The sequence below is a fragment of the Myodes glareolus genome, chromosome 7 (assembly GCF_982192425.1).
Source record: "Myodes glareolus chromosome 7, mMyoGla1.1, whole genome shotgun sequence".
Lineage (NCBI taxonomy): Eukaryota > Metazoa > Chordata > Mammalia > Rodentia > Cricetidae > Myodes > Myodes glareolus.
Window position 1 is genome coordinate 100,239,989 of NC_142032.1, and position 24,518 is coordinate 100,264,506.

The window sequence follows — 24,518 nt, forward strand, 5'->3', positions numbered from 1 at the left end:
GTTTCTCTTTCTCAGTTTCAACCCTCAAAATCTTAACTTTCATTTCTCTTCTCACTCGGCAGAGATCAGACTTAGGAAACAAATCCTCAAGACACGGTGGCCTCCATTTGCTACCCTCCACAGATTCAAGATCTCTTGGTTGCTCTCTGCAGGCCTGAGAGCAAATATAGAGGGCAGAATTTGGAAGAATTGAGAAGAAAACTCTCTTCATTCTGGTGAGTTTAATTTTAAACTGAAAAGGGTCAGAAAAGAGGAACTGTTGGTTCCCCGCTGAGTACTGGGGTGGGGAGGGTCATGAGGAGCAAGCAAGAGGAGAAGCCTTGAGGAAGAAAGCTTTCAAATAGCACAGATGTCTAGTTGTTTCTCCAGATGGAGTTCACTCTCTTCTTTGTAGTGATTACTATTGAGTCTCTCAGGAAACCTCTGCTGCAAGATAGGATTAAAGTCAGAGTGGTGTCTGAATACGAAGTTGAAGGTCTTGCTGTGTAATAGTGTATTTGCCGAAGGTTCTATGGTATCATTCCCTTTGCTTATGTGTCTATATTAGAAGTTCCAATCTTTCTGGAGCTTCTTGTACATTCACTTGTACTGTTTAAAGCCTCAAGTCTGTAGAGAATTACTGATGTTACTTAAGGGTCATTACACTTGCCTGCCTTTCCCTTGGTCCATGTCTGCCATGCCTAAATGAAATTCAGCCCAAGCTAGTTAATTCTAGCAACACAGAAATCTAAAGCAGTAAGTTCCAAAGTCCAAGGCATCCCTTGGGACCCAAAAGACCAAGTATAAAAGGAAGGAAGGACGGGAGGGAAGGAGGGAGGAAGAAAGGAAGGAAGGAAGGCCCAGCGGTGTTGTTGCAGTTAGTGAGTTGGCAGACACTTACAAGTTTATGCTAGGCCCAGGATTCGATCCCAAGGAAACAGACAAAGAAGAAGTTGACAGGAGAAGAAAAGGATTGTGTGAGAAAACTGGAATCAAACATTTACTGAAATCTCAGCCTTTTTTTTTCCTTTGGGACATGATACCTTAATATAGTGCTGGGTCCACGGGGGTCACACAAAGATGGGGACAGATCATCAAGTCTAATAAACCAGAAGCAAATTTTATTCCAGAAACCAGATTCCAGGAAATAATTTTAAAAAAATAAAATGAAAAATCACTATGGGGCACAGAAAGTTGATCAGCTAGCTGAGACCACAGCCAGAAATGGATTTTGTAAGACTGTAACAAAGGCCGGTTTTTGAACTCTTCCTTTTATAGCAAGCATTAGGCAATAACAAAAGGATTTTTAGAATCTCAAGATAAAACTCAGATACAAATTGCCCTTCTCTGCAATTTCCATCAGCAGAGTTTTTTAGTTAAACTAGTGTTTGTACTTAGTTCCTTGTTTTTCCCTGACACTCGCTAACAGTGTTTATCAAGGCTCAGCACCTCCCCTGACACTGCCAGCTTCACATAACAGGGAAAAGTATGGGACAACATAAAACCAAAAAGTCAAAAGTCATCTACATCCCATCATATAAAAGTTAATTCAGCTCGCATCAAATTCTGGACAGAAATGGCCAGGAGCAGGGGGACGGAGTATCTAAAAGCTGATCCTTGGTTAACAGAGCTGACTCTCAGTTTGTAGAGGGCTGTACACCTGGGGTTACAGGTGAACACTGCAGCCCCAGGACTTTTCTACTTTTCCAGGGAGAGCACAAGCTCCTGACTGATTTTAATGCTATAAAGACTGGAAGGTGTCTGCTGTTGGGAAGATTTTCACAGCCAAGAAAGGACAGGGAATCCAGCTCCACCCAAGCTAATGCAGACAGCAGAGGACACGGGCCAGGCCCTCTGTGTCCAGGCTGACTTGGAGGACTGTCATGAGCCCATCCTCTTTCCCTTTGCCCTCCCTTGCCCTTCATCAGTTGTGGAGCCCTCCCACCTGATCTTAGGCATCGACTCTCTTTACTGCCATATGTTACGGGATATTACAATGCACACATTAGAATTCTCCAGGTTTTAAATTTGTCAAATTCTAGGGAGTACACATTAAGATGTATTATATATTTATGTCTCTTAGGATCCTCATTGTTGGCTACGTTCTCTAGGATTGTGATTTATAGGCTGATTTTCTTTGCTTTATGTTTAAAAACCACTTATGAGTGAGTACATATGATAATTGTTGTATTTCTGTGTCTGGGTTACCTCACTCAATATGATGTGTTTTAGATCCACCCATTTGCCTGCAAATTTCAAGATGTCATTATTATTTCTGCTGTGTAGTACTCCATTGTATAAATATACCACACTTTCCGTGTCCATTCTTCAGTCGAGGGACATTTAGGTTGTTTCCAGGTTCTGGTTATGACAAACAATGCTGCTTAAAACATAGTTGAGCCCATGTCCTTGTGGCAAAATTGAGCATCCTTTGGATATATACCCAAAAGTGGTATTGCTGGGTCTTGAGGAAAGTTGTTTCCTAATTTTCTAAGAACTTGCCATACTGATACCAAAGGAGCTGTACCAGCTTGTATTCCCACCAGCAATGGAGAAGTGTTCCCTTTTCCCCACAACCTCTCCAGCATAAGTTGTCATCAGGGTTTTTGATCTTGGCCACTCTTACAGGTTTAAGATGGAATCTCAGAATTGTTTTGATTTGCATTTCTCTCATGACTAAGGATGTTGAACATTTTCTAAGTGTCTTTCACCCATTTTAGATTTCTCTGTTGAGAGTTCTCTGTTTAGGTCTGTATCCACTTTTTTTATTGGATTATTTGTTCTTTTAATGACAAAAAGTAACATTTCTCATATTATCTCAGTACTTTGAAGTTTCATCATTCATAAAAAAAATGCTTTTACCTGCAACTTGATAGGCCATGGCTGTTTGACATCCATGGGAGGCCTGCTCTTTTCTGAACACAATGGGAGAAAGAGGAGATCTCTCACACAGAAGTAAGTGGGTTTCCAAAGCCTGCTGAAGTAGTTAATTATCTAACAGCACTTTTATAATTTGGGAGAGGGTAGCAAGGAGTGAGAGTAGCCAGGAGCTTCTCTTTTAGGAATATAGAATGGATGTCTACACAAAATGGAGTTTTCCTTATTCATCACATCCCCCAATCTCAAAACAAACAATCTGTCTGTAGCCATATTGTTTGAACTGAACAAATCTAATTTTCATTCCTTGTTGTCTCTTTTAAAAAGATTTATTTTGCTGAAAGGGGAAGCATTTGAAGGATGATATAGCAACATAGTGCAATGGAAATGTCCTTAAATAAATTAAGAAATCCTAATGAGGTCCCCTACTAATGGAGGATATGGAGTCCCAACAGGCAATCCCTTGTCACCAAACAAGGCTTCCAGTAGTGGGACTTGGTTGCATTCAATAGAATTGTTGGCCAAGAGGATCAGACAGAAAACCCCAAACAATCGAAGCTGTTGAAAAGACTGTAATGGATTTGATTTGTATTTTAATAACTAAACCTTGCCTGAAAATCAGAGACTAAAACAGCCCCACTGGTCAGCCTTACACACCAAGCAACAATGACACACACCTTTAATCCCAGTAGCCACACTAGTTTGCCATAGAAACCAGGCAATAGTTGTGCTTGCCTGTAAACCCAGAATTAAAGAGGATTAAAAAACAGGAGGTGATAGCTCAGGCTCAGGCTCATCCTGAGGTCCCTAGAGGCAGGATCACCATTTTAGACTAAGACAGAGGTAAGAGCCAGTCACTGGCTGTTTTGCTTTTCTCATCTTCAGATTGAACCTCAGTATTTGTCTCTGAGTTTTTAATTAATCATGCTTTATAAGACAAAGGGTTGCCCTCTAGAAAATGACAGTGGAATCTCGTTGCCGAGGAAAACACCCACAGAATTCACTGAACATGAAGAAGTTAAGCTGGTGCCTACATGGAGTCTTCACCTCTGCATTCTAGTCTCTCTGGCGAAGGAAGGTCCTCTGCAGGCTACCAAAAGAAATGCAAACACCAACCAAAACACAAAGCCTTTACCTACAGTCTGTCCTGCCTATGAAATATGCTAGCGCAGTGGTGGCACAGAACTGGTGGCAGTAGTCAATCAAGGTCGGATTTGACGTAAGGCCTGCACCAGGAAAATGAACCCATACCAGACATTGCTTGAGCATGAACCAGAGACTACATAGCCCAGAAACCTAGGGTAAAATCCAAACACTACTAAAAAGAAGAAATGAAAAGAAAAAAACACAAAACAAGTAAACACCGCTTCATTTTGCTTTGAATTGCATATTTGTGGGTCTCCCTGTGTGTATACACATTTGAAAGGATGTTTGGAGTGGTCACTGCTGGCAGATTTCTGAATTTACAGGCAGCTATGAGCTACTTCATGTGAATGACAGGAACTGATCTAGGATCTTCTACAGAGTAATACACACTTAAACAATAAGAAAAGTTGTAGCCTATGTGCATGAGGAGATGGACTGTGTACACCCCAGGTCAGCACCTGCCTCTCTGGTAAGAGACTTGTAAGGAGAGGATCAGAGGGTCACACTGACTGGTGCTGATGAAGGAGGAAGTACAGTGGTGGTAGAAGTGAATAGTTTGATGCTTATAACACTGAAAATGTGATTTTGTTGTTGGTTAAAGGAGGCCATTGGGAGGAACCACATTCTTCCTGCTCTTCAGTGAAAGGAAATAGCAATCCTGCATCTGAAATTTGTCATTTGTGATGAAATATAGCAGAGGACTGAAAAGGATGACAACATGCTTCTTTGCATGTCACTGAACTTCTCTCCATATTTCTCTCCTTTGGTTTTGTCCCTTATCATCAAAGGCATTCATTGATCTCTTCATGGTTCAGTGCTGATTTAGCCTCTCACTTGCCCCCCTTCTCATCATCCCAGTCACTCAGATACCTGAGCAGAAGTGTCATAAGTACGGACAGACAGACTCAGCATCACAGCAACAATGGCCTCATCAGTCCTGGGGATGATCAAGGAGGAGGTGACCTGTCCTATCTGCCTAGAGCTTCTGAAAGAACCTGTGAATGCCGATTGTGGTCACATCTTCTGCCAAGCCTGCATCACTCTGAACTATGAGTCCAGCAAAGGCAAAGAAGGGGAAGGCATCTGTCCTGTGTGCCGAGTGAGTTACCTGTTTGGGAATCTGAGGCCTATTCGACATGTGGCCAACATAGTGGAGAGGCTCAAGGAGTTCAAGTCCAGCCCAGAGGAGGAACAGAAGGTCAATGTCTGTGCACAACATGGAGAGAAACTCCAGCTTTTCTGTGAGAAGGACATGGTGGCCATCTGCTGGCTTTGTGAGAGATCTCAGGAACACCGAGGTCACCAAACAGCTCTCATTGAAGAGGTGGCCATTAAGTACAAGGTAGGAAGTGGAAGGGTGTGGAACACAGAGCTGCAGACAGTAACAGATGGGAAATCTGCACTTGGTGTGACAGGTCAATTACCTGGACATCATAGACTCTGGGGTTATTACATCATTCCGTCCTTTCCTACCTTTAGAGTCCTAAAAGGACCTGATGGTTTATTCCTCTTAATCATATAAGAATCAACCTGGAGTACAAATATTAAGACGGAAAAAACGTTTTGGAACTGTTCCTATGAATTTGAGTCAGTGATCAAGAAAAGCCTAGAGTAGAACAGGTCATTTGTTCCATATTTATCGTCCTTCATTATTATGTCAGATTCAGTTAACCATGGGGCTAGTAAATGATTGACATACAGCAGTGAAGAGAATGTGTGTGTGGCATTTGAAACATCTGAGAAAAGGAGATAGAATTCCATAGTGAGATGCACAGAGGCAAGTTCTGTGTTGGGTCTTTACTTTCTGGGTTGTTTTTTGTTTGTTTGTTTTTTGGTTTTTTTTGGGGGGGGGTTTGATCCCACATGTAAACTCATAGAGACTTGTTGACTGAGTTTTCTGTCCTCTCAGTTCCCACAGTCATTAAGTCCCAAAGAAATCACACAGGGGTCTACATTAGTTATAAACTGAATGGCCCATTAGTCAGGCTTCATATTAACTCTTATAACATATGTTAGCCCATTATTTTTGTCTATGTTAGCCACATGGCTCAGTGCCTTTTTCAGTGAGGCAGTCACATCTTGCTTCTTCTGTGGCTAGGACAGGACTGTCAAGAAATGGGCTTCCTTCCTCCCAAAATTCTCCTGTTCTCATTGACCCACCTCTACTTTCTGTCTGATTGTCCTGCCTATACTTTCTGCCTGGCTACTGGGCAATCAGCATTTATTTAAAATATAATTGACAGAATATAATTGACAAATTCACATTTGTCCCACATCATTTCCCCTTTTCTTAAAAAAAAAGACCTCTGAATCTAACTATCTTTGTTTAGCTTTTTTCCTGACCATAGTCCATTTTTTGGGAATGTGGGCAAAGTTTTCCAGGCTACTTCCTGCTGGTTGGGGGTGCTGATAATCTTATGGTGACCTAAAGAAAATTTAGAATTCTGATCAAGTCCTGACTGGAGTATCCTGTGAGGCTTGATCATCTCAAGCAGCATCTTGAATTTGTTCTGGATGTAGAACTCTGACATCTGGGCTATCAGTTCCTGCCTGAGATTTCTCAGGTGGTCTTCCCTGATCAAACTTGATTTTTCTTAACTCAGAATGAATCCATAGCCTCTCATATCCTGTGAAAACAAAAGTAAATCCTCTTCTCCAAAGTAACATACCCTTTGACTTCAATTTTGACATTAAGGTATTTTTAAAATATCTATCTAGGATTAATTCAGCAGCATTTATAAATAAATATCTTTTAGCAGCTATTGAGCTTTCCTCAGTATTCAAACAATTCAAAGAGAACATAATAACATACAGTATCCAGACTCTCTGTGTATTTTTTAACTTTATGTGACTTTATTGTAACCTCTATTTCTTTTATTTTTATTTTTAAATTTTGGCTTCTTGAGACAGGTTCTTTGTATATCTTTGTCCTGGAATTTACTCTGTAGACCAGGCTGTCCTTGACCTCACAGAGATCTGCCTGCCTCTGCCTCCCAAATTAAACCTGGGATTAAAGGTGTGTTGGTGTAGGAGGTTCTTCTGTTCATGTCTTGCTTTCATTGCTTAATGAATAAAGAAACTGCTTTGGGCCTGATAGGGCAGAACATACGTAGGCTGAGAAAACAGAACTAAATGCTGGGAAAAAGAGCAGAGTGAGAGACACCATGGATCTCCTGCCTGAGACCGATGCTGGTTAGAATCTTGCCGGTAAGCCACAGTCATTTGGCGATACACAGATGAATACAAATGGATTAAATTAAGATGTAAGAGCTAGCCAATCAGAAACTAGAGCTAATGGGCCAAGCACTGTTTTATTGAATACAGTTTCTATGTGGTTATTTCAGGAACTAAGCTAGCTGGGCAGCAGGGATAAACAAGGGGCCCCACTCCTTGTAACAGTGTATGTCACACACCTTAAGTTCACAGACATCTGTCTGTCTCTGCCTCCCAAGTTTTGGTATTAAAGGTGTGTGCCACAACACCTTGAACTCATAGAGGTCTGCCTGCCTCTGTCTCCGAAATGTTGGGATTAAATGTGTGTGCCACCACACCCAACTACTCTCTTTTCTTTTTTCTCTCAAGCCTACATATAATTTTTAAACACAGTAAACCATTTAGAGGTTTTTTTTTTGTCTTTGAATCTATCTTTACTGTATATCTCTCTATTTTTCTGACCATTATGAGTCTTTAATTTGCTAAGCAATATGGGTAAGATTAAAGCCGTGGCTTTGATGGCTGGATCCAGCCCATTTCTTAGCTTTCTGAGACTCCAGTCTCATGGCAGACATACCGGGTGTAACCACATTTATTGCCACAACTCTATGGCATTTCAAGGTCCCTGCCAGCAAGCAAACTTCAGCAGTGTGCTCACATACCACACTCAAATGCTCCATAGTTGGACCACCTTCCTGAAAGAATCAGAGTTTGTCCTGGCAGAACAGCCCAAAAAGATGGCATTTTAAAATAGCATGTTTCTTTTTCTTGCTACGATGGAAACCAAAAAGCATGCGCTCATCTTTTCATCAATACTGCTTAAGTGTTTCGTGGCAGGATCTCTTAACGAGCTACAGGGTTTTGCAGATAAAGCTGAGTCAGGAAGCCTCTCTTAAATGATTGCCTCTAGCAAGCAGAGCCCACTTGAGAAAATGCTGCTATCAATAAGCCATGTTTAACTCTATTCTTTTCTGTCTAAACTTACTTCCCAAGCTCTGTCAAGCTTTATGTGGATATAGGCATCCAAACGTTGGTGCCATTTGTTGGAGGGGTTTCTGTCCTGCCCAGTTCCTGCAGTAGTTGAATCCCAGAATATAGACATTTGTCCCAAACCAGAGACTGTTGCAACATGCACCAGGCCTGCAAGGGTTTGCACCAGATTGAATTCTCAAGGTGGGAGAAGTGGACACATGACCCATCCCTAACCCAGAAGCAATCTCCAATTGACAGTTACTTGTAAATGAAAACTTACTTTTGTCGAATGGGATATCAAAGGGGAAATGAACTATTTTTATAGCTCCCCTTCTCAGCAGTAGACTGATGACTGAACAACATTAAGGGAACCCATATTTGGAGGTTCTTTCTCCCATAATGTTAAGTCTGGACTGTGGTGATATGTACAGTTAAGCCTTTATGTCTGACTTTGAGTGAAATGTTTCATGAAAGCCTTTGGTATGTTTGTGTTCATCAGAAGAGGCCGAAAAATTGCTCTGAGAGTCTTTAAACCTTGAAGAATGTTGTCTGGGGAATCTACACTTGGTATTACATGAGAGTTTGCAGCTGCACCAAACTCGGTCCTAAAACACTTCTGGAAGAACTGGAGGTCTTAGTTTTGATTATTGCTAGCCATTGTCACACAAAGCTAAGATTTGTGTAGGATATCTCCTTTCTGATGTGGGAATTCCCTCTGTTTGCTGTGATTACCATTAATGAATAAAGAAACTTCTTTGGACCTATAGCAGTGCAGAACTTAGCTAGGCAAGGGAAAACTAAACTGAATGCTGACAGGAAGAAGGCAGAGTGAGGGAGAAGTCATGGAGCTGCCACTGGAGACAGATGCGCTGAAACTTTGCTGGTAGGCCATGACCTCATGGTGATGCACAGATTAATGGAGATGGGTTAAATTAATATGTAAGAGTTAGCCAATAAGAAGCTAGAGCTAATGGGCTAAGCAGTAATCTAAATGATATATTTTCTGTGTGATTATTTTGGGTCAAAGCTGCTGCTCAGCTGGGAAATGAACAAGAGGCTCTTCTTACTACAAATCAAAGGTAGCAAGAGCAAGATAACTTCATTAATTCCCAGCCCTATTAACCTTGCATATGTTTGAATAAAGTAACTTAAGTGAGCTACCTGGGTGTCAGTCCATTCCAAGAGACTCAACACACCTCTCTGCTACTTTGGAAAATGTAGACTTAGCGTATTAGTGACCTTCTCTTTCTACTTAGGCATCTACGATTGATGGATGTCAAACAATACTGGGGTGTTTCGTTTTGTTGCTATGTTTATGTTGTTGTTGTTATTATTGTTGTTCTTAGGGTTTTTTTTTGTTTGGGGGGATTTTTGGTATTTTGTTTGTTTTGTTTTTTGCTTTTCCTACTCTACAATTCCTTTGTTTTTATGATAGAGCTTGGGTTTTTATGGGATTCCCATGTGTTGGAAACCTGTGTGTCTCTGCATCCATATGCATTTCTTATGTTTTTCATTTTGCTCTTTTTCTACTTTGTTTGTTTTGTCAAATTCCAAAGTATTTCTTATTGTATGTGTTTTTATTCCCTTATTATTCCTTAGATGACTGTTTCTGTTTTAGCAAGAGACATACAGGGTATGGATCTAAATGGGAGAGGAGGTAGAAAGAAACTGGGAGGTGTACAGGCTAGGCAATCTGTAAACAAAATATATCTTATGAAAAAAAGTTCAGTGAAGAAAAATTATTAAATGCAGAAAAAACTACAGTTCATAAAAAGAAAATAAAATGACAAAAGAAAGTGCATGTGACCAGTATGGTGGGGCTTGGCTTAGTCCCAGAACTCTGACAAGTGATGAGTTCGAGGTTATACAGGTCTACACAAAAATTCCAGGACATCCAGGGCTATATAGTGTAATATGATGGACTGGCTTGTTGGGGTTTCTGTCCTGCCTGGTACCCCACAGCCGGCAAGCCCCAAAGAAAATCACACAGAGATTGCTATAAGTTATAAAACTGATTGGCCCATTAGCTCAGGCTTCTTATTAGCTCTAATAACTTATATTAACCCAATATTCTGATGTATTTTAGCCCTATGGCTCGGTACCTTTTTCAGTTGGCAGGTCACATCATGCTTCCTTGGTAGTCTGTGTAGGACTGGGAGGAATCAGCTTCCTCTTTCCCAGAATTCTCCCGTTCTCATTGCATCACCTCTACTTCCTGTCTGGTTTTCCTGCCTATACTTCTTGCCGGGCCAATCAGCATTTACTTAAAACATGATTGACAGAACACAGACAATTCTCCCGCACCAACATAGTAAGATCCAATTTATAGGAAAGTTATAGGAAAGACCAGAAAACATAACAAAATTATTCCAGTTTATTGATAACAGAATCAAAGAAACCAGTTTGTACTTGGAGGGATGACTGAGTGAGACATATTTCTGTGTCTTTGTCTGTTTGGGGATTGTGTGTGTAAATGTAAAAACTGATTGAGCTAAAGATGAAGATTACATACTTTATGTTCACAAATAATGGCACAAGATATTAAAAAGAGAACAGTCTTAGACCTCCTGTCTTTCCAGAAAGGTTTCTTGGCCTTTGGCTAGGAGCAGCTGTCCTACTCAGCACACAGTTTGACTCTGCTACACTTCCTCTCCCACAGGGAATGCTCCAGGCTGCCCTGGTGATGCAGATGGCTAATGAGAAAAGATGTGACCAGTGGGAAGCTGACCTTCAAAAGGAGAGAACTTCCTGGGAGGCAAGTGGGGACCCTACCTCCTAAGGGAGTTAGCCTGATGACTGGGGAGGGACCTGGACAAGAAGCTCCCTGGCTCTTCATTCCCTGGAGGCTGATGGGGACAAGAGGCCTTGATTAGTCCTCTCTGCCTGTTTCCTTGGAGCGGGGGCTGCACAGAGAGGGCATCACAGCTGAGCCTGGCTGTGTGAGGAGCTGACACCATGGCAGGGGCCTGGTGAGAATGGCACTGAGTCCCGGGACTCCTCCTGTGGTGCTTTCTGGAACTCTGACCATTGGGACGATGCTTGGGAACAGTCACAGTTTTATTCTTGGGGTTATCTTGGAGGTACAATGAGGAGTATACAGACAGGAATAGGGATCAGGGAAATGTGTGTGAAAACTGAACCACAGCCTTGAATCCCAATTTGGTTCAAATGACTATGGTAAAGGTGACCTAATATCTTTGTTTTGAAATGTCATGAACAGATACTGAAAAGAGACACATGCTTCCCTAAGACTCCCTTCCCAACCCAGGCTCATTTCCCATGAGAACTCCCCATCAGAACAAATTTTCTTCTGTCTCTCTGTCCCATTAGGACAGTCTGAATAAATCCCCCTTTTTTTAATCCCTGAAGAACCAAATACAGAGTGAGGTAGAAAACGTTCAGAAGGAGTTTAAAGGACTGTGGGAATTCCTGGACTCCAAGGAGAAGAATGAGCTGCAGAAGCTGATGAAAGAGAAGGAAGACATTCTTAACATCCTGGAAGATTCTCAAACTGAGCTGGAGAAGCAGAGGGAATCAGTGAAAGACCTCATCTCAGATTTGGAGCATCGGTTGGAGTGCTCAACCATGGAGATGCTGCAGGTAAGAACGCAGGAGGTCCAGCATCTGAGAGCCAGGACACCTGCAAGTCATTTCCCTCCCTCTGTGCTGCTGTGATCTCTCTGGTGAGGACAGTAGGGCTCTCTGGGCTCTCCCTGAACTCTTTCTTGCATCAATCTCAGAGACTGGAGAACATTGCCTGCATGGAATGCAAGGGGAAATTGCATGTTTTAGTTTTTAAATACAGTACAGTAGCAGAACGTTGGAGAGATCTGTCGCATCATGGGTAGTTACTATCCTACCGCAATGTGAGCGTGTGTGAAGCATATTCAACAGTCATTTGTCATTTCATATGAATTTAATGTTAGTGGCAGTGGTCTCTTCCCTTGGATGTTTGGAGAGTTTCACCCCCACTGCCTCTGATTCAGTGGTGTGGTCATTGGGAGGGGACTTGCCACCCAAGATCTCAGAGAGTTTCCCTCTTTTGTCTTTGATTGCTGAGCTGAAAGGTGTCTTCTCTATCCTTGCAGATATAAAGTTTGTATTGTATTTTATCGCTATGGCATTTTTAAATACTTTAAACCAAAAGCATATTCTGGTAATGAATATCTCTGTAAGAATTTCTTTCTTTCATCTCAGTTGTAAATTTTATAGACCTTAGTAGTTCTGGTAATTTATCATATGTCTTTAATTCGTTGGTTTCCATTGTGTTGATTTAATTATTATTGATATCACTCAGTTATCACCTATATTTAGATGAAACTAGACATATTTGGCTAAACTAAGCTAGTTAACGTAGGTAGTAACTACAGTCACCATAGTCTACATGTCTGAAATTACATCTCTTAACTAAAGAATCGCCAACCTTTCTCTTTCTTCAACCCCTGATGACCCAAATTCTAATCCTTACTATTATGAGGTCCATTTTTGTACATGACACATGTATAATTATATCACTTACTGCTGTCTTGTCCTGTGCCCAGCTGGTATAGTACAACATAAATTTTCTGAGTTCATCAAGTTACCACAAATGACAATACTTCTTGCTTTGAATGTCTAATATTTTAACATTATACACTTATCATATCATTTTATCCATTTTTATCTGGTGATTAGTTCTCCAGTTGACTCAATTTTATCTTCCATGATAATGACTCAGTGGACATAAGCATACAGATGTCTCTATGAGGACAAGTTTGAACATCAGAATTCATCTATAACTATAATGATAAGTTCTCCCTGGATTTTTTTTCTATGAAATCTGCTTTTTTGGTTTATGTTATATAAATAAAGTTATGTGTAGCCAAGCATCAACGGCCTGTGATCCAAGAACTTGAGAGCTTCTCATCATACACAGAAACAAAACATGAGATGCACACAATAAAAATTAAGTATAAACTTCCAAACCTACCTCCAGGTGTGCTGGCTCACATCTTTGATCCCAGTAGTGGGAATGCAGAAGCAAAAGAAGCTACATGGGTTCAAAGCCAGTCTGGTCTATACGATGAGTTACAGACCAACAGGTTTTACAAAGTAAAACCCACAACTGCCCAAGGTGGAGACAGTAAGAAACTACAGAAATGCCCAGCTTAAAATGGAAAATATACACTATACTTTAAATTTAAAGGCACAGGGACCCCAGTCCTGTGCAAGTCTAAACCACACCAAATTCAACTTTGGAAGGTGGATGATCTTAGATAGTTTAACCACACCCAAAGAGCAAATGGTAACTGGCCAAAATATATGCATATATGAGCAGTCCAGGACTAGATGTGGTCCTGTATATCATTCTCCCATCATTATCGGGTTGCATACACATACTTTAAGGTGGTCTGGCGAGTAATTAAAACTGTTTGAAATCTTTTTAGGAGGACAGCTCTCCCTCCGGCAAGAGTTGTTTTCCTTCTCCCAGTGAGATTCTTGGAGAAATTCCCATTTTAGAAGGGGTCATTGTTTCAAACTTCTATCAAACTGAGAGACACATATGTCTCTTTAGATTAATTTCTTTTCAGGCCAGGACAATTACAGAGAGATATAGTCAGAGACTGCTTGTTTGTTTCCCAGTTGCAAAGACCTGAAATAATCACACAGAAACTGTATTAATTACAGCACTGCTCGGTCAACAGCTTAGGCTTCTTATTAACTAACTCTTACATCTTAAATTAACCAATTCCTATTGTTTTATATATTACCATAAGACTCGCGGTTTACCAGTATGGTTCAGGGGCAGCTGTCTCCTTTGGCAGCTACATGGCATTTCCCTGACTCCACCTTCTTTTTTCCTCTTTCTCTGCTTAGAATTCCGGCCTTGCCCTATTCTACACTGCCATAGTCCCAAAGCAGTTTCTTTTTTTAACCAATGGTAATAAAACATATTCACAGCATACAGAGGGGAATCCCACACCAGAAAGAGAAGAAAAAGAGACCAAGAGATGTGGTTAGTTGGATTTAAGGATCAGACAATCTTCTTCATTCTGAACACATTAAATTGTGACTAAATGACAAAAATAATGTAGAAATCAGCTTCTCAGACATGTTAGTTTTAAGTTAAGTGATGGAGAGCTAACATGGAGCATGAATAGAACCATTGTTCATGTGTTTAGCTGTACACACAGTAAATCCTATGTAAGCTTTCAAATGATCTTTTATTCATCTTTGTTCTCCCAAGTCTTATAGTACAGAAAATAATCTATTAGTTCACATATAAGTCAAGTAAAGAGCCATGCATCATGTGCATATCATGTCTTAGAGAACTGTGGGTGACGGGCTTAATTCTCTTTTGATTTTGTCTCTGTACCCAGTGAGCCTGTGACCAGGATTTACAAGAACATTCAGTGCATGCTATTAACTATGTTTTTTTTTCTTTTCCCCTAGGGTGTGAATTGGGTTTTAATAAGGTATGTTTGGGCTGACAGGGATGAACAGTCCTATTGTCTGTTGAGAATTATTTAGTATTCAGCTGGAATATATGTCTCATAGGTTTGCAGGAATTTAGACAAATGTTATTCTGAAGTTCCAGTAAGGAGGAGGAGGAGGATGCAGGGAAAGGCAGCCTCTGTTTTTGTAACTACTGGGGACAGAGTTGATTCTCTTTTAGGCATCAGGGTAAGGGGAGTCACAGAGTTAGGCTCAGCAGTGGGAAGAGGCAAAAGGAGCCACAGGAGCTTTCAGACTCCTTGTGGTTCCATCTTTCTGTCCATGCTCTGTGCTTGTGTCTGGCTCTGTCTACAGCTCACAGGTACTTGATTCACAGATTCATCCTAGATAGGGTATGTCTTCCTTGTCTGCAGTGTTCACAGAATTGTATACTGGGAAAAATCCCTGTGCATCTGTGTATTTCTCATGGGGATAGAAAAGTGAGCACAACTGCTCCGTGTGAACCACACACCTCAGAAGACTGGAAAGCTCTGCCCTTGTGTGTACAGATCACACTCAGGCTGTCGGCAGCAGGATCATGTTCTTGGACCCAAAGTCCTGATCTCCAAAATACCACCAAGAGTCAAAATCTGATGCAAAAGAAAAAGGGGACGGGGTATGGTGGCCAGGCAAAATGAGGAGGGCTTGGATAATTCCAAACCTGCACTGCATAGCTGCAGACTCAAGCCCTCCAAAATGGCATAGTTACACACTTGGGGTTGGCTCAAGCCATAAGAAGTTGCAGCATTGATTCTCAGCATGAGGGCATCTGGTTTTGTTCGTCTATTTCTGATTGTCCTTGCCCTGTGGGGTCAGGTGTTGCTGGACTCTGATTGGCTTCTCCCTATGGCTGGGACTGAGGCCAGGCTCTAAGGTCAGGCTTCAACTAAGGACAGGTAAGGGGCAGGCAGATATATTTTACTGACTACTGGGGCTGCCTCGTGCTGAGATCTGGATATTCAGTGTCAGCATTAGTTTGGTATTTCAGTCTTCTTTTCAAAAACTGTCATCTCTTTAAAAGGAACCTGAAGAGTCAGAAGCTGGCCAAGAGTGTCCAGATTGACAAAAGTGTTTGAAGTACTGGCTTGCGCCAGTGGGTTCTCCACACTCCATGACTCTATTACCCAGGAGCAGCTTCTGTACCCTGACTTTAGTTTGTCCTGGAAAACACAAATTTACTTACTTATCTATTCATTTATGTATTTGTTTCTTTCTTTGTGTCTCTCTGTCTCTTTGGTTGTTGGTCTTTTTGTTGTTGCTGCTGTTGTTTTTCCGGCAGGGTTTCTCTGTGTAGACTTAGCAAACATGGAACTCACTCTATAGACCAGACTAGCTTTGATGTCAGAGATCTACCTGTCTCTGCAACCCGAGGAAAAAGATTAAAGGCTTCTTACTCCATGCCCAGACCACATATGATTTTTTAGCCACCTAAGTTTGATTTGTTTTGAAATTCGCTACTTCATCATTTCTTAGGAGTCTAGGAGGGAAGGATACAAACTCAGGGAGCAAGAATTTGGTTGTAGAAGTGAGGAGCTCTGCTCCAGATAAGGAAGACTTTCCCAACATCACATAGCAAGTAAGCAGGAGGGGTCATGAGTGTGTCTGCAGGGTTAATAGTCTACCCGCTCTCCCCCTGCTCAGAATTCTCAGGAGAGCTCCATGACCTCCATGGTTAGAATGAGAGGGAGTCCGTGGTGGTCAGAGGTCACACTGTCTGAGTTGTGGAAGTCAATCTTTTGTCCCTAGGAGTCAGAACTTAAGACTGAAACAGCCCAAAATGGTCCCAAGTAAACAGAGAAAGATCTTCCGAGCTCCAGATCTGAAAGGCATGCTGCAAGTGTTTCAAGGTGAGAGCAGCTATGTTCTGTGGTTACCTGGGGGACTCTCGGGGTGGCTGGGGCTGCACTCTCTGGATAGAGAGGGATGTCTCTGATCATGGGTAGAGAAACTGAGAAGAGCAGAAAGTGTGTCCCAGTGATGTCATCATATATAATGGACTTCATCATTCATCCTATCCTATATCCCAATTACCAGACCTTTCCCCACTCTGCAGATCACATTGACTTTAATGTTCTGATTCCCTTGCTTGCATTTAATGCTGTGCATTTTCATCATTTCAGGGCTTCTGGATGCCCAGCGCCACTGGGGTAAGGAGAAATAACACCATCAGTCTCTCTCGTCTTAATGTCTTTTTCAGAGTTTATTTCTCTCCTAATACTGAGCAGTTTTATGTTACTGCTCACAATATGCACAGCATCTGCCTCTCTTTGACTTTAACTCAGCTCCTCCATGTTCCTCCTCACTTTCTGCTTAGGCTTCAGCTCCTTATATCACCAATAAGGGAGTACCTTGTTTTTCATGTGACTTTTAATTTATATGTCTCATTTTTCTGCAGTTGACGTGACCCTGCCTCAACACAACAATAAAAACATTGTCATTAACAGGAACAAAAGACAAATACAACATAGAAGTGGTTATAGAAGAAATTTGGAAGTTTCTGAGTCCTATGATTTAGGTGTCCTGGGGTATCCAGTAATGCGCTCAGGGAAACATTACTGGGAAGTAGATGTGTCTGGATGTGATGCCTGGCTCCTGGGAATAAATGATGGAAGATGTGCTCAACCCCAGCTTCCTTCAATGAATCAACAGAGCTTCAAAGACAAATATAATTCTGTTGTTAACCAAGATGTAAATTATAAGAAAAAATATGCTGTTAGCTTTGGATCCAAATCATATTTTGTTGATAAACAGTCTGAGTATGAAGCTATAGGTAATTCTGATAATAAACAGCATGTAAATTATCAGCGCAAATATGGCTACTGGGTTATAGGAATGAGAAACAGGTCTGTATATAATGCCTTTGAAGAGTGTTCCGTCACCCACAATGCCAGTGTCTTGCTCCTCTCTCTCACTTGTCCTCCCACTCGTGTTGGAGTTTTCCTGGACCGTGAAGCTTGCACTCTCTCATTTTATGATGTTTCCAACCATGGAGCTCTCATCTATAGATTCTGTGAACCAAACTTCCCTAATGCCGTTTATCCATATTTTAATCCTATGGAATGTTCAGAGCCATTGACAGTCTGTGGGCCGCCCTCCTAAGCCCTCACCCATATCTGCATAGTGTCCCCAGGCCTGATGTATCTCACATGTCTGAGCTCTGTGGGATCATTTTAACTTCTTTTTCTGTCTTTGCTTGCAGGGAACCATCAAACTGCCTTGGCCTAGCTGCCTTGAGAGGCATGAGTCATGGGTTTTTCATGTTAGAGTCTGTGGCTCCTGGGGTACACTTGGGAACATCTCTTCAGTTCCCAAGAGATGAGTGCACTCACTCAGGCAGTGAAACATTAAGGCTATATTGCATTCTCTGTTTGTTCCCCCTAGTAGTCAAGGAAGCATGGAAATTTGACAGGACAATAGGTATTAGACATTAATCTTGGGTACCCTGTATAACTTGTAAACTTCATTGTTTTCTGACAAGCAAACTGCATTGATCCTGGCAGTTGCCACTATGATCTGTTTCTGACAAAGGTATAAAAGTCTGATTGTTCTCAATAAAATTTTCACAGCCTCCATCTTGCTGTGGTCCCTCAACCTGAGACTGTTTCCGTTCCTTACAGCCATATCAGGTGACCTTGGCCTAGTAAATGAGTACTTGCACTCCCATTTGGTCTTTGTATTTTAATAACCTTCCCTTCTCAATGCAAACCAGTACAGATTCATTTCCTTGATCCAATTGCTTATCTGTTTACAAGGCAATAATAATTCATCATTTTCCAAATTCCCCAAAACAATGTCTCTTCCTCACAAGGTGAGGTAAGACCTCTGCTAACCCGCACTTCCTGTTTTGTGTTGCCACAGATGGAAGCCAGGGCCTTGTGCATGCTGAGAAGGTGCTCTGCCCCTGAGCCACTTGTCTCAGCTCTGCCAAGTCTCCACAACCCCATTCCTCTGTCACTGACAGAAGATGACAGAAAGTCATGATATGGGATGTATGTCTTGCTTATATTGACTAGTGAATAGAGAGGATTTGGCATATGGCAGGGCAGAATATAGCCAGCCAGGATAGACCAGATATATATATATATATATATATATATATATATATATATATAGAGAGAGAGAGAGAGAGAGAGAGAGAGAGAGAGAGAGAGAGAGAAAGAGAGAGAGAGAGAGACAGACAGACAGACAGACAGACAGACAGACAGACAGAGAAAGAGAGACAGAGAGTAGGTGAAGTCAGAGAGACGCCATGTAGCTGCCAAAGGAGAGAGATACCCTGAACCTTACCCAGTAAGCCACAACCTCATGGTGATACACAGAGTAATAGAAATGGGTTAATTTAAAATGTAAGAGTTAGTTAATAACAAGCCTGAGCTAATACACCAAGCAATGTTATAATTACTATAGCTTCTGTGTGGTAAATTTGGTCTGGGCAACCAGCAACAAACAAGCAGCTTCCAACTATAAAGTTCCTATCCAGCTCTTCTATTACTTTTGAAAAGTACATGTAGGTGTCTCTTTAGCAAAGGAATGAACCCTTAGTTGCATGTCAGTTTAACCACAATGCTGTGTTTCATCAAAACTTAAGAAGGAAATATCTCTAATAATAAACACTAATGCTGTGGGACAATGGTTTTACCCTGTAAAGATTTGTTTCGTATACTTGTTTAATAAATGCTGATTGGCCAGTAGCCAGGCAGGAAGTAGAGGCAGGGCAACGAGAATGATGGGAAGAGGGAAGTGCAGTCTGCAGTCATGACCCAGATCAGAAGAAGCAAAATGTGACTGCCTCGCCAAAAAAGTCACCAAGTCACGTGGCTAACTCAGACAAAAATTATGGGCTAATGTAAGTTATAAGAATTAGTTAATAAGAAGCCTGAGCTAATGGGCCAATCAGTTTATAACTAATGGAGACATTTGTGTGATTCTTTGGGACTTAATGGCTGCAGGACCAAGTGGGAAAAAAAAACTTCAGTCAACACACTAACTCTGTGTGTTCAGAGTACCTGGGTTCTAATCTACTCCACATAGAAGTGTAACTCTGAATAACATCCTCAAAAGCCTATGCTTTATAGGATTTTTGGTTTTGTTTGCTTTTTGTTATTATTCATTGTTTATTTTATTTTAATTTTTTCTATAAAGAGTACATACATACTATAAGTCAGTGTGAGAAAATAAATCTGGATGTGTTAGAAGGCTCTGAGGGTAAAAGCATCGTCCTCCAAGCCCAGTGACCTGAGTTCCATCACTTAACCCACATGGTAAAAGCAGGCAGCCAACTCTGACCTACAGATTATCCTCTGTATTGACACATGTGCAGTACATGCAGACCTAGACACATTCACAAATCTAAAATGAGTTATGTAAGTGTTTTAAAAGGAAGTTCAATGCATACAAAGCATCCAGTGAACACTCCATAGATGGTTGTTCTGATAATTACTGAGTTTAAGGTCTGATTCCATGCAAAAGTCAGGAGAAGGGACACATGAAGATTTCTCGTTCCTGGTGTCGTGATGATAGATCCTGGGATCTGCCATCAAATTTACTCTAATATGCTGTAGATATCGATGATTATATCTTGCTTTTCACATTTATTTTTTGACAGGATAATTGTAGTGGTGCTACATTTGTTTCTTATCAAATATGTAAATCCTATGATTTCCATTTTACAATGAATGACGGTGATGCCCGTGATGTGGTAAACTTCCCTTGTGCTGTGTTGTGAAATGTGAGCAATAGAATGCTTCTAGGAACTTCCGGCATGTCAGTGGTATTCAGCATGGCATCTGTGTGTCTCCTTCTCACCGTGCCTGTAATAAAGGATTGTTGAGACTGAGTACCAGAGCCTGGCATAATGGTTTTGATGCAGTCCCAGCACTCAGGAGGCAGAGACAGGAGGTTGCTGTGCATCTGAGCCAGGCTCAGTGACAGAGTCCGACCCTGCTGCATTTTGTCTTGCCTTTAAAGAGGAATGTTCCAGGTTTTGGATGAGGTAGTTGGTTCAAGGGGACACAGTGGAGAATTGGTGGGCAATAATGAGTTTATTTGCAGTCAGATTGTCATAAATTGAGAGACGGGTGGAAGAGGGGGGAGATGGAGAGAGAGAGAGAGAGAGAGAGAGAGAGAGAGAGAGAGAGAGAGAGAGAAAACCCACCATGGTGAGTGCTCCCATGAGAGTTCAGGGCACACTACCAGAGAAGACTGAATGGAGAGAACTCTGGAGAGCATCAGGGTCCCCGTGGCTGAATAACAAGATCCAGACTTTGTAGGATGGAGGGGTAGGTTCACAGCAGATGCCTGCAGCCAGGCTCTCTGAGTTCCAGGCAGGAGCAGGACAGACATGTGACACAACATAGGATGCCCTGTCATGGGAACTCACTTAGGTTAGTGTGGCACCAGCAAGGCAGCTCCTGGGAACTCATTTCCAGTGCAGCTCCATCGTGTCTCTATCTGTGACAGCAGAGAGGGAGTTACAGGGCAGTGTTTAGATTGGAGGTTCTAGCACTACATGCTGGCAGAGTATGCATCAGCCACTCAAAACATTACCATGCTTTGTTTGAAGAATTACAATACCTGTATTATAAAATATCAGGGCAGTGGTGGCACACACCTTTAATCCCAGCACTAGGGAGGCAGAGTTAGGCAGATCTTGGTGATTTCAAGGGCAGCCTCCTTTACAAGTGCTAGTTCCAGTACAGGCTCGACAGCTACAGAGAAACTCTGTCTTGAAAAACCAAAAAATAACAGATAATCTTATTCAAATTTTAAATTATAAATTCAATCAAGAAAAAATGTTGTATCTACATATCTCTCCGATGTTCTGTTTGGTTAATATTTCTTCCTTAATTGTGTTTCATGGGGAAGCCTTCCCTGTGGTGAAATAAACGCCAGTGTGTATTGACACAGTTAGACTCACACACATTACGGCACTGCTCAGCAGCGTGGCCAGTGCTGTGCTTTCCTGGCCGCCTTCATTCTTGTCACTGAGTTTCGAGGCTGGTAGTAGAGCTGACCACAAAGTCAAATCTTTGCACAGAATTGGAATGAAATTGTGGCTGCAGAGAAAGTTCACAAAGAGGTAGATGGCTGTCTAAGCATTTTGTTATTTTGAGTCCCATGAAGGCCTTGGAAAGAAACAGAAAAGGCACTGGTTCAAAGCTATAAAAGACAAAGATGGTGACTCATCCATTTAACACCTGTACTTGCTAGATTGAGGGAGGAGTACGGCCAGCAGCTGGAGACTACCCTGAACACGAGCGAGCTCCAACCCAGTCTGGGATGTGAAATAAAACCTTGCCTCCAACACAAGACCAATCAAAAAGTTGTAAAGAATTTTATATAATCATTAACAATTCAAAAGAATCAGATTATAATATTGATTATAATCATAATATATATATATAATTATAATCAGAATATAGTGTTGATTGACAGCCACTGTGTCCACAGGAAGAACAACAGCTCAGTCTCTTGACCTCATCAAGATGTGAAGTTTGAGCAAGGGGTTTAGCTCAGGGATGGAACACTGGCCCAGCAATGAGACACATCTGCTCTGGGCAGCACCAATCTACTGCAAGAGGAAGATGGGCATTGAAGAGACTCCTTATGGAGTTTGCTAGTCATTTGGGCAAGAAACTGCTCTTGCCTAGACTGATGCATAAACCGGACACAAAGAACCCGCAGAGAGAGGACTGCTGAACTTGCCTAAAGGTGAGATGGCCCTTCGGGGTTCCTGATTTATGAAAGAGTCTGTGAAACATTCTGCAGGATACAGAAGAAAGTGACTAAACTGTCTTTGAAATTTCCTGCTTCATGGAAATGTCTGCTGGATACAACGGGCCTATAGGCTGAAGATGGATGCCCCAATGGTACAAAAGAACTTTGGGTGACGGTACAGGCAGCGAGATGTCTCTGTCATTTCTAGGGTTTTAGAAGTTGTTTATTTCTTGTTTACTTAGGTAATTTTATATCCTTCTGGAGTCTTTGATAGAATTGAAGAATATATAGTTACAGTTTTCCATTGTTATGATAAAGATAAAATAGATCTAAATATTGTAACTGTAATTTTTGTTTGATAACTATTTTATTATATGTAATTTTGCTATGTTAAAGTGAAAGCCTTTTTTTGTTTAAACAGAAAAAGGGGAAATGGTTTAGGAGGGTCTTCTGTCTATGTGTTACTTTCATTGGTTAAATAAAGAGACTGCCTTGGCCTTTTGATAGGGTAGAAAATAGGTAGACGGAGTAGACAGAACAGGATGTTGGGAAGAAGACAGGCAGGGAGAGCTGCCATGGAGCCAGCTCCCAGGTCAGACATGCTAAATCTTTCCCAGTAAGTCACAATCTCGGAGTGAACACAAATTATCAGAAATGGGTTGAATCAAGATGTAAGAATTAAAAAAAAAAAAAAGATGTAAGAATTATCCAAGAAGAGCCCAGAACTAAAGGACCAGGCAGTGTTTAAATGAATACAATTTGTGTGCTGTTATTTTGGGGTATAAGCCAGCCAGGTGGTCAGGAGCCGGGCAGCAGGAAGTCATGTTAATTATGCTTTCTAAATGTACGTAGATATATCTCAGATGAACAGGTATTCTTTAAAACTTTCAAAGACCTACAGAACATGGCATTTAAAATATTTTTAGAACTTCAATGTATTTCTTGATAATGAAATCCATCTGCTTCTGGCAGCACCAATTTACTTCAGAGATTATGGGCAATGAAGAAACTCCTTGTGATGTTTTCTGTTGTTGTGGCAAGATTAGCCATTTGGTCAAGAAACTGCTCTTGCTTCAACTGCTTGACAGAACATTATATAAACTAGACAAGCAGAAAAATGACCGATGGACTTATCTAAAGAAGGTGAGAAACCCTCTCAGGGTTCCTACTTCATGAAAGAGTTTGTCAGATACTCTGCAGGACACAGAAGAATGTGACTGAAAAATTGTCAATATAGGTGAAACACTCTTTCAAATTTCCTATTTCATGCAAAAATCTGTAGGATATTATGGGCCTGTACGCTAAAGATAGATGCCCGAATGTTACAGAAAACCTTTAGGTGATTGTCCAGGCAGCAAGATGTCTCTGTCAATTCTAGAGTTTTGGAAGCTTCTTACAAAGCACTTCTTATTTTCTTAGGAAATATTATATCCTTCTGGAGTCTTTGGTGGAGTTGAAGACAGATAGTTACAGTTATAATTTTTCTTATATGATAAAAGATTAATTAGATATGAAACTTGCAAGATACAAATAGACTAAATATTGTAAGTGTAATTCTTGCTTGATAACTGTTTGCTTATATGTAATTTTACTATGTTAAAGCTAAAACCTTCCTTTTTATTTATACAGAAAAGGGAAAATGATGTGAGATTCCCCTCTGTATGCTGTGAATATGTTTTACCATTAACCATTGGTTAAAAATAAATCTTGTTCAGCCAAAGGCTTATCAGAATAAAGTCAGGTGGGAAATCCAAATAGAGATACAGAGAGAGAGAGTAGGCTTAGTCGTGGAGATACCTTGTAGCTGCCGATGGAGAAAGATGCCAAACAATGCCAATAGGCCACAACCTTGCAGTGATTCACAGATTAAAGAAGTGGGTTGATTTAAGATGTAAGAGCTAGCTAGGAATATGTCTAAGCTATTGGCCAGACAGTGTTATAATTAATATATTTAATATAATTAATATAGATTGTGTGTGATTATATGGGTCTGGGTGGCTGGGAAGCAAATGAGCAGTCTCCACTTACACAAGTCCAGAGGAACACTGCAGTTCTCTGTCCCTCACCTGGACTTTCTTTCCCTTTGGGCAACACCTGTCACACAAAGCAAAACCCAGCCAGGAGTGCAGGTGCAGCAAGAG

General features: G+C 41.2%; 1 protein-coding gene across 2 annotated transcripts; it reads left to right on the forward strand.

Annotated features, from left to right (window-relative positions):
* Positions 1 to 23: 23 nt before the first annotated feature.
* Positions 24 to 18,252, forward strand: LOC125397248 (tripartite motif-containing protein 30A-like). Of its 2 annotated transcripts, XM_087908626.1 has the most exons (8): positions 24 to 215; positions 4,791 to 5,344; positions 10,847 to 10,942; positions 11,557 to 11,787; positions 14,620 to 14,642; positions 16,408 to 16,508; positions 16,782 to 16,808; positions 17,057 to 18,252. In XM_087908626.1, exons 2-8 carry the CDS (start codon positions 4,925 to 4,927, stop codon positions 17,758 to 17,760), a joined length of 1,602 nt encoding a protein of 533 aa, XP_087764752.1. In that variant the 5' UTR covers positions 24 to 215; positions 4,791 to 4,924; the 3' UTR covers positions 17,761 to 18,252. The 2 variants fall into 2 exon arrangements, with proteins under 2 accessions (XP_087764752.1, XP_087764751.1); XM_087908625.1 differs by lacking the exon at positions 24 to 215 and having other exon boundaries at positions 4,604 to 5,344.
* The last annotated feature ends 6,266 nt before the right edge of the window (positions 18,253 to 24,518 follow it).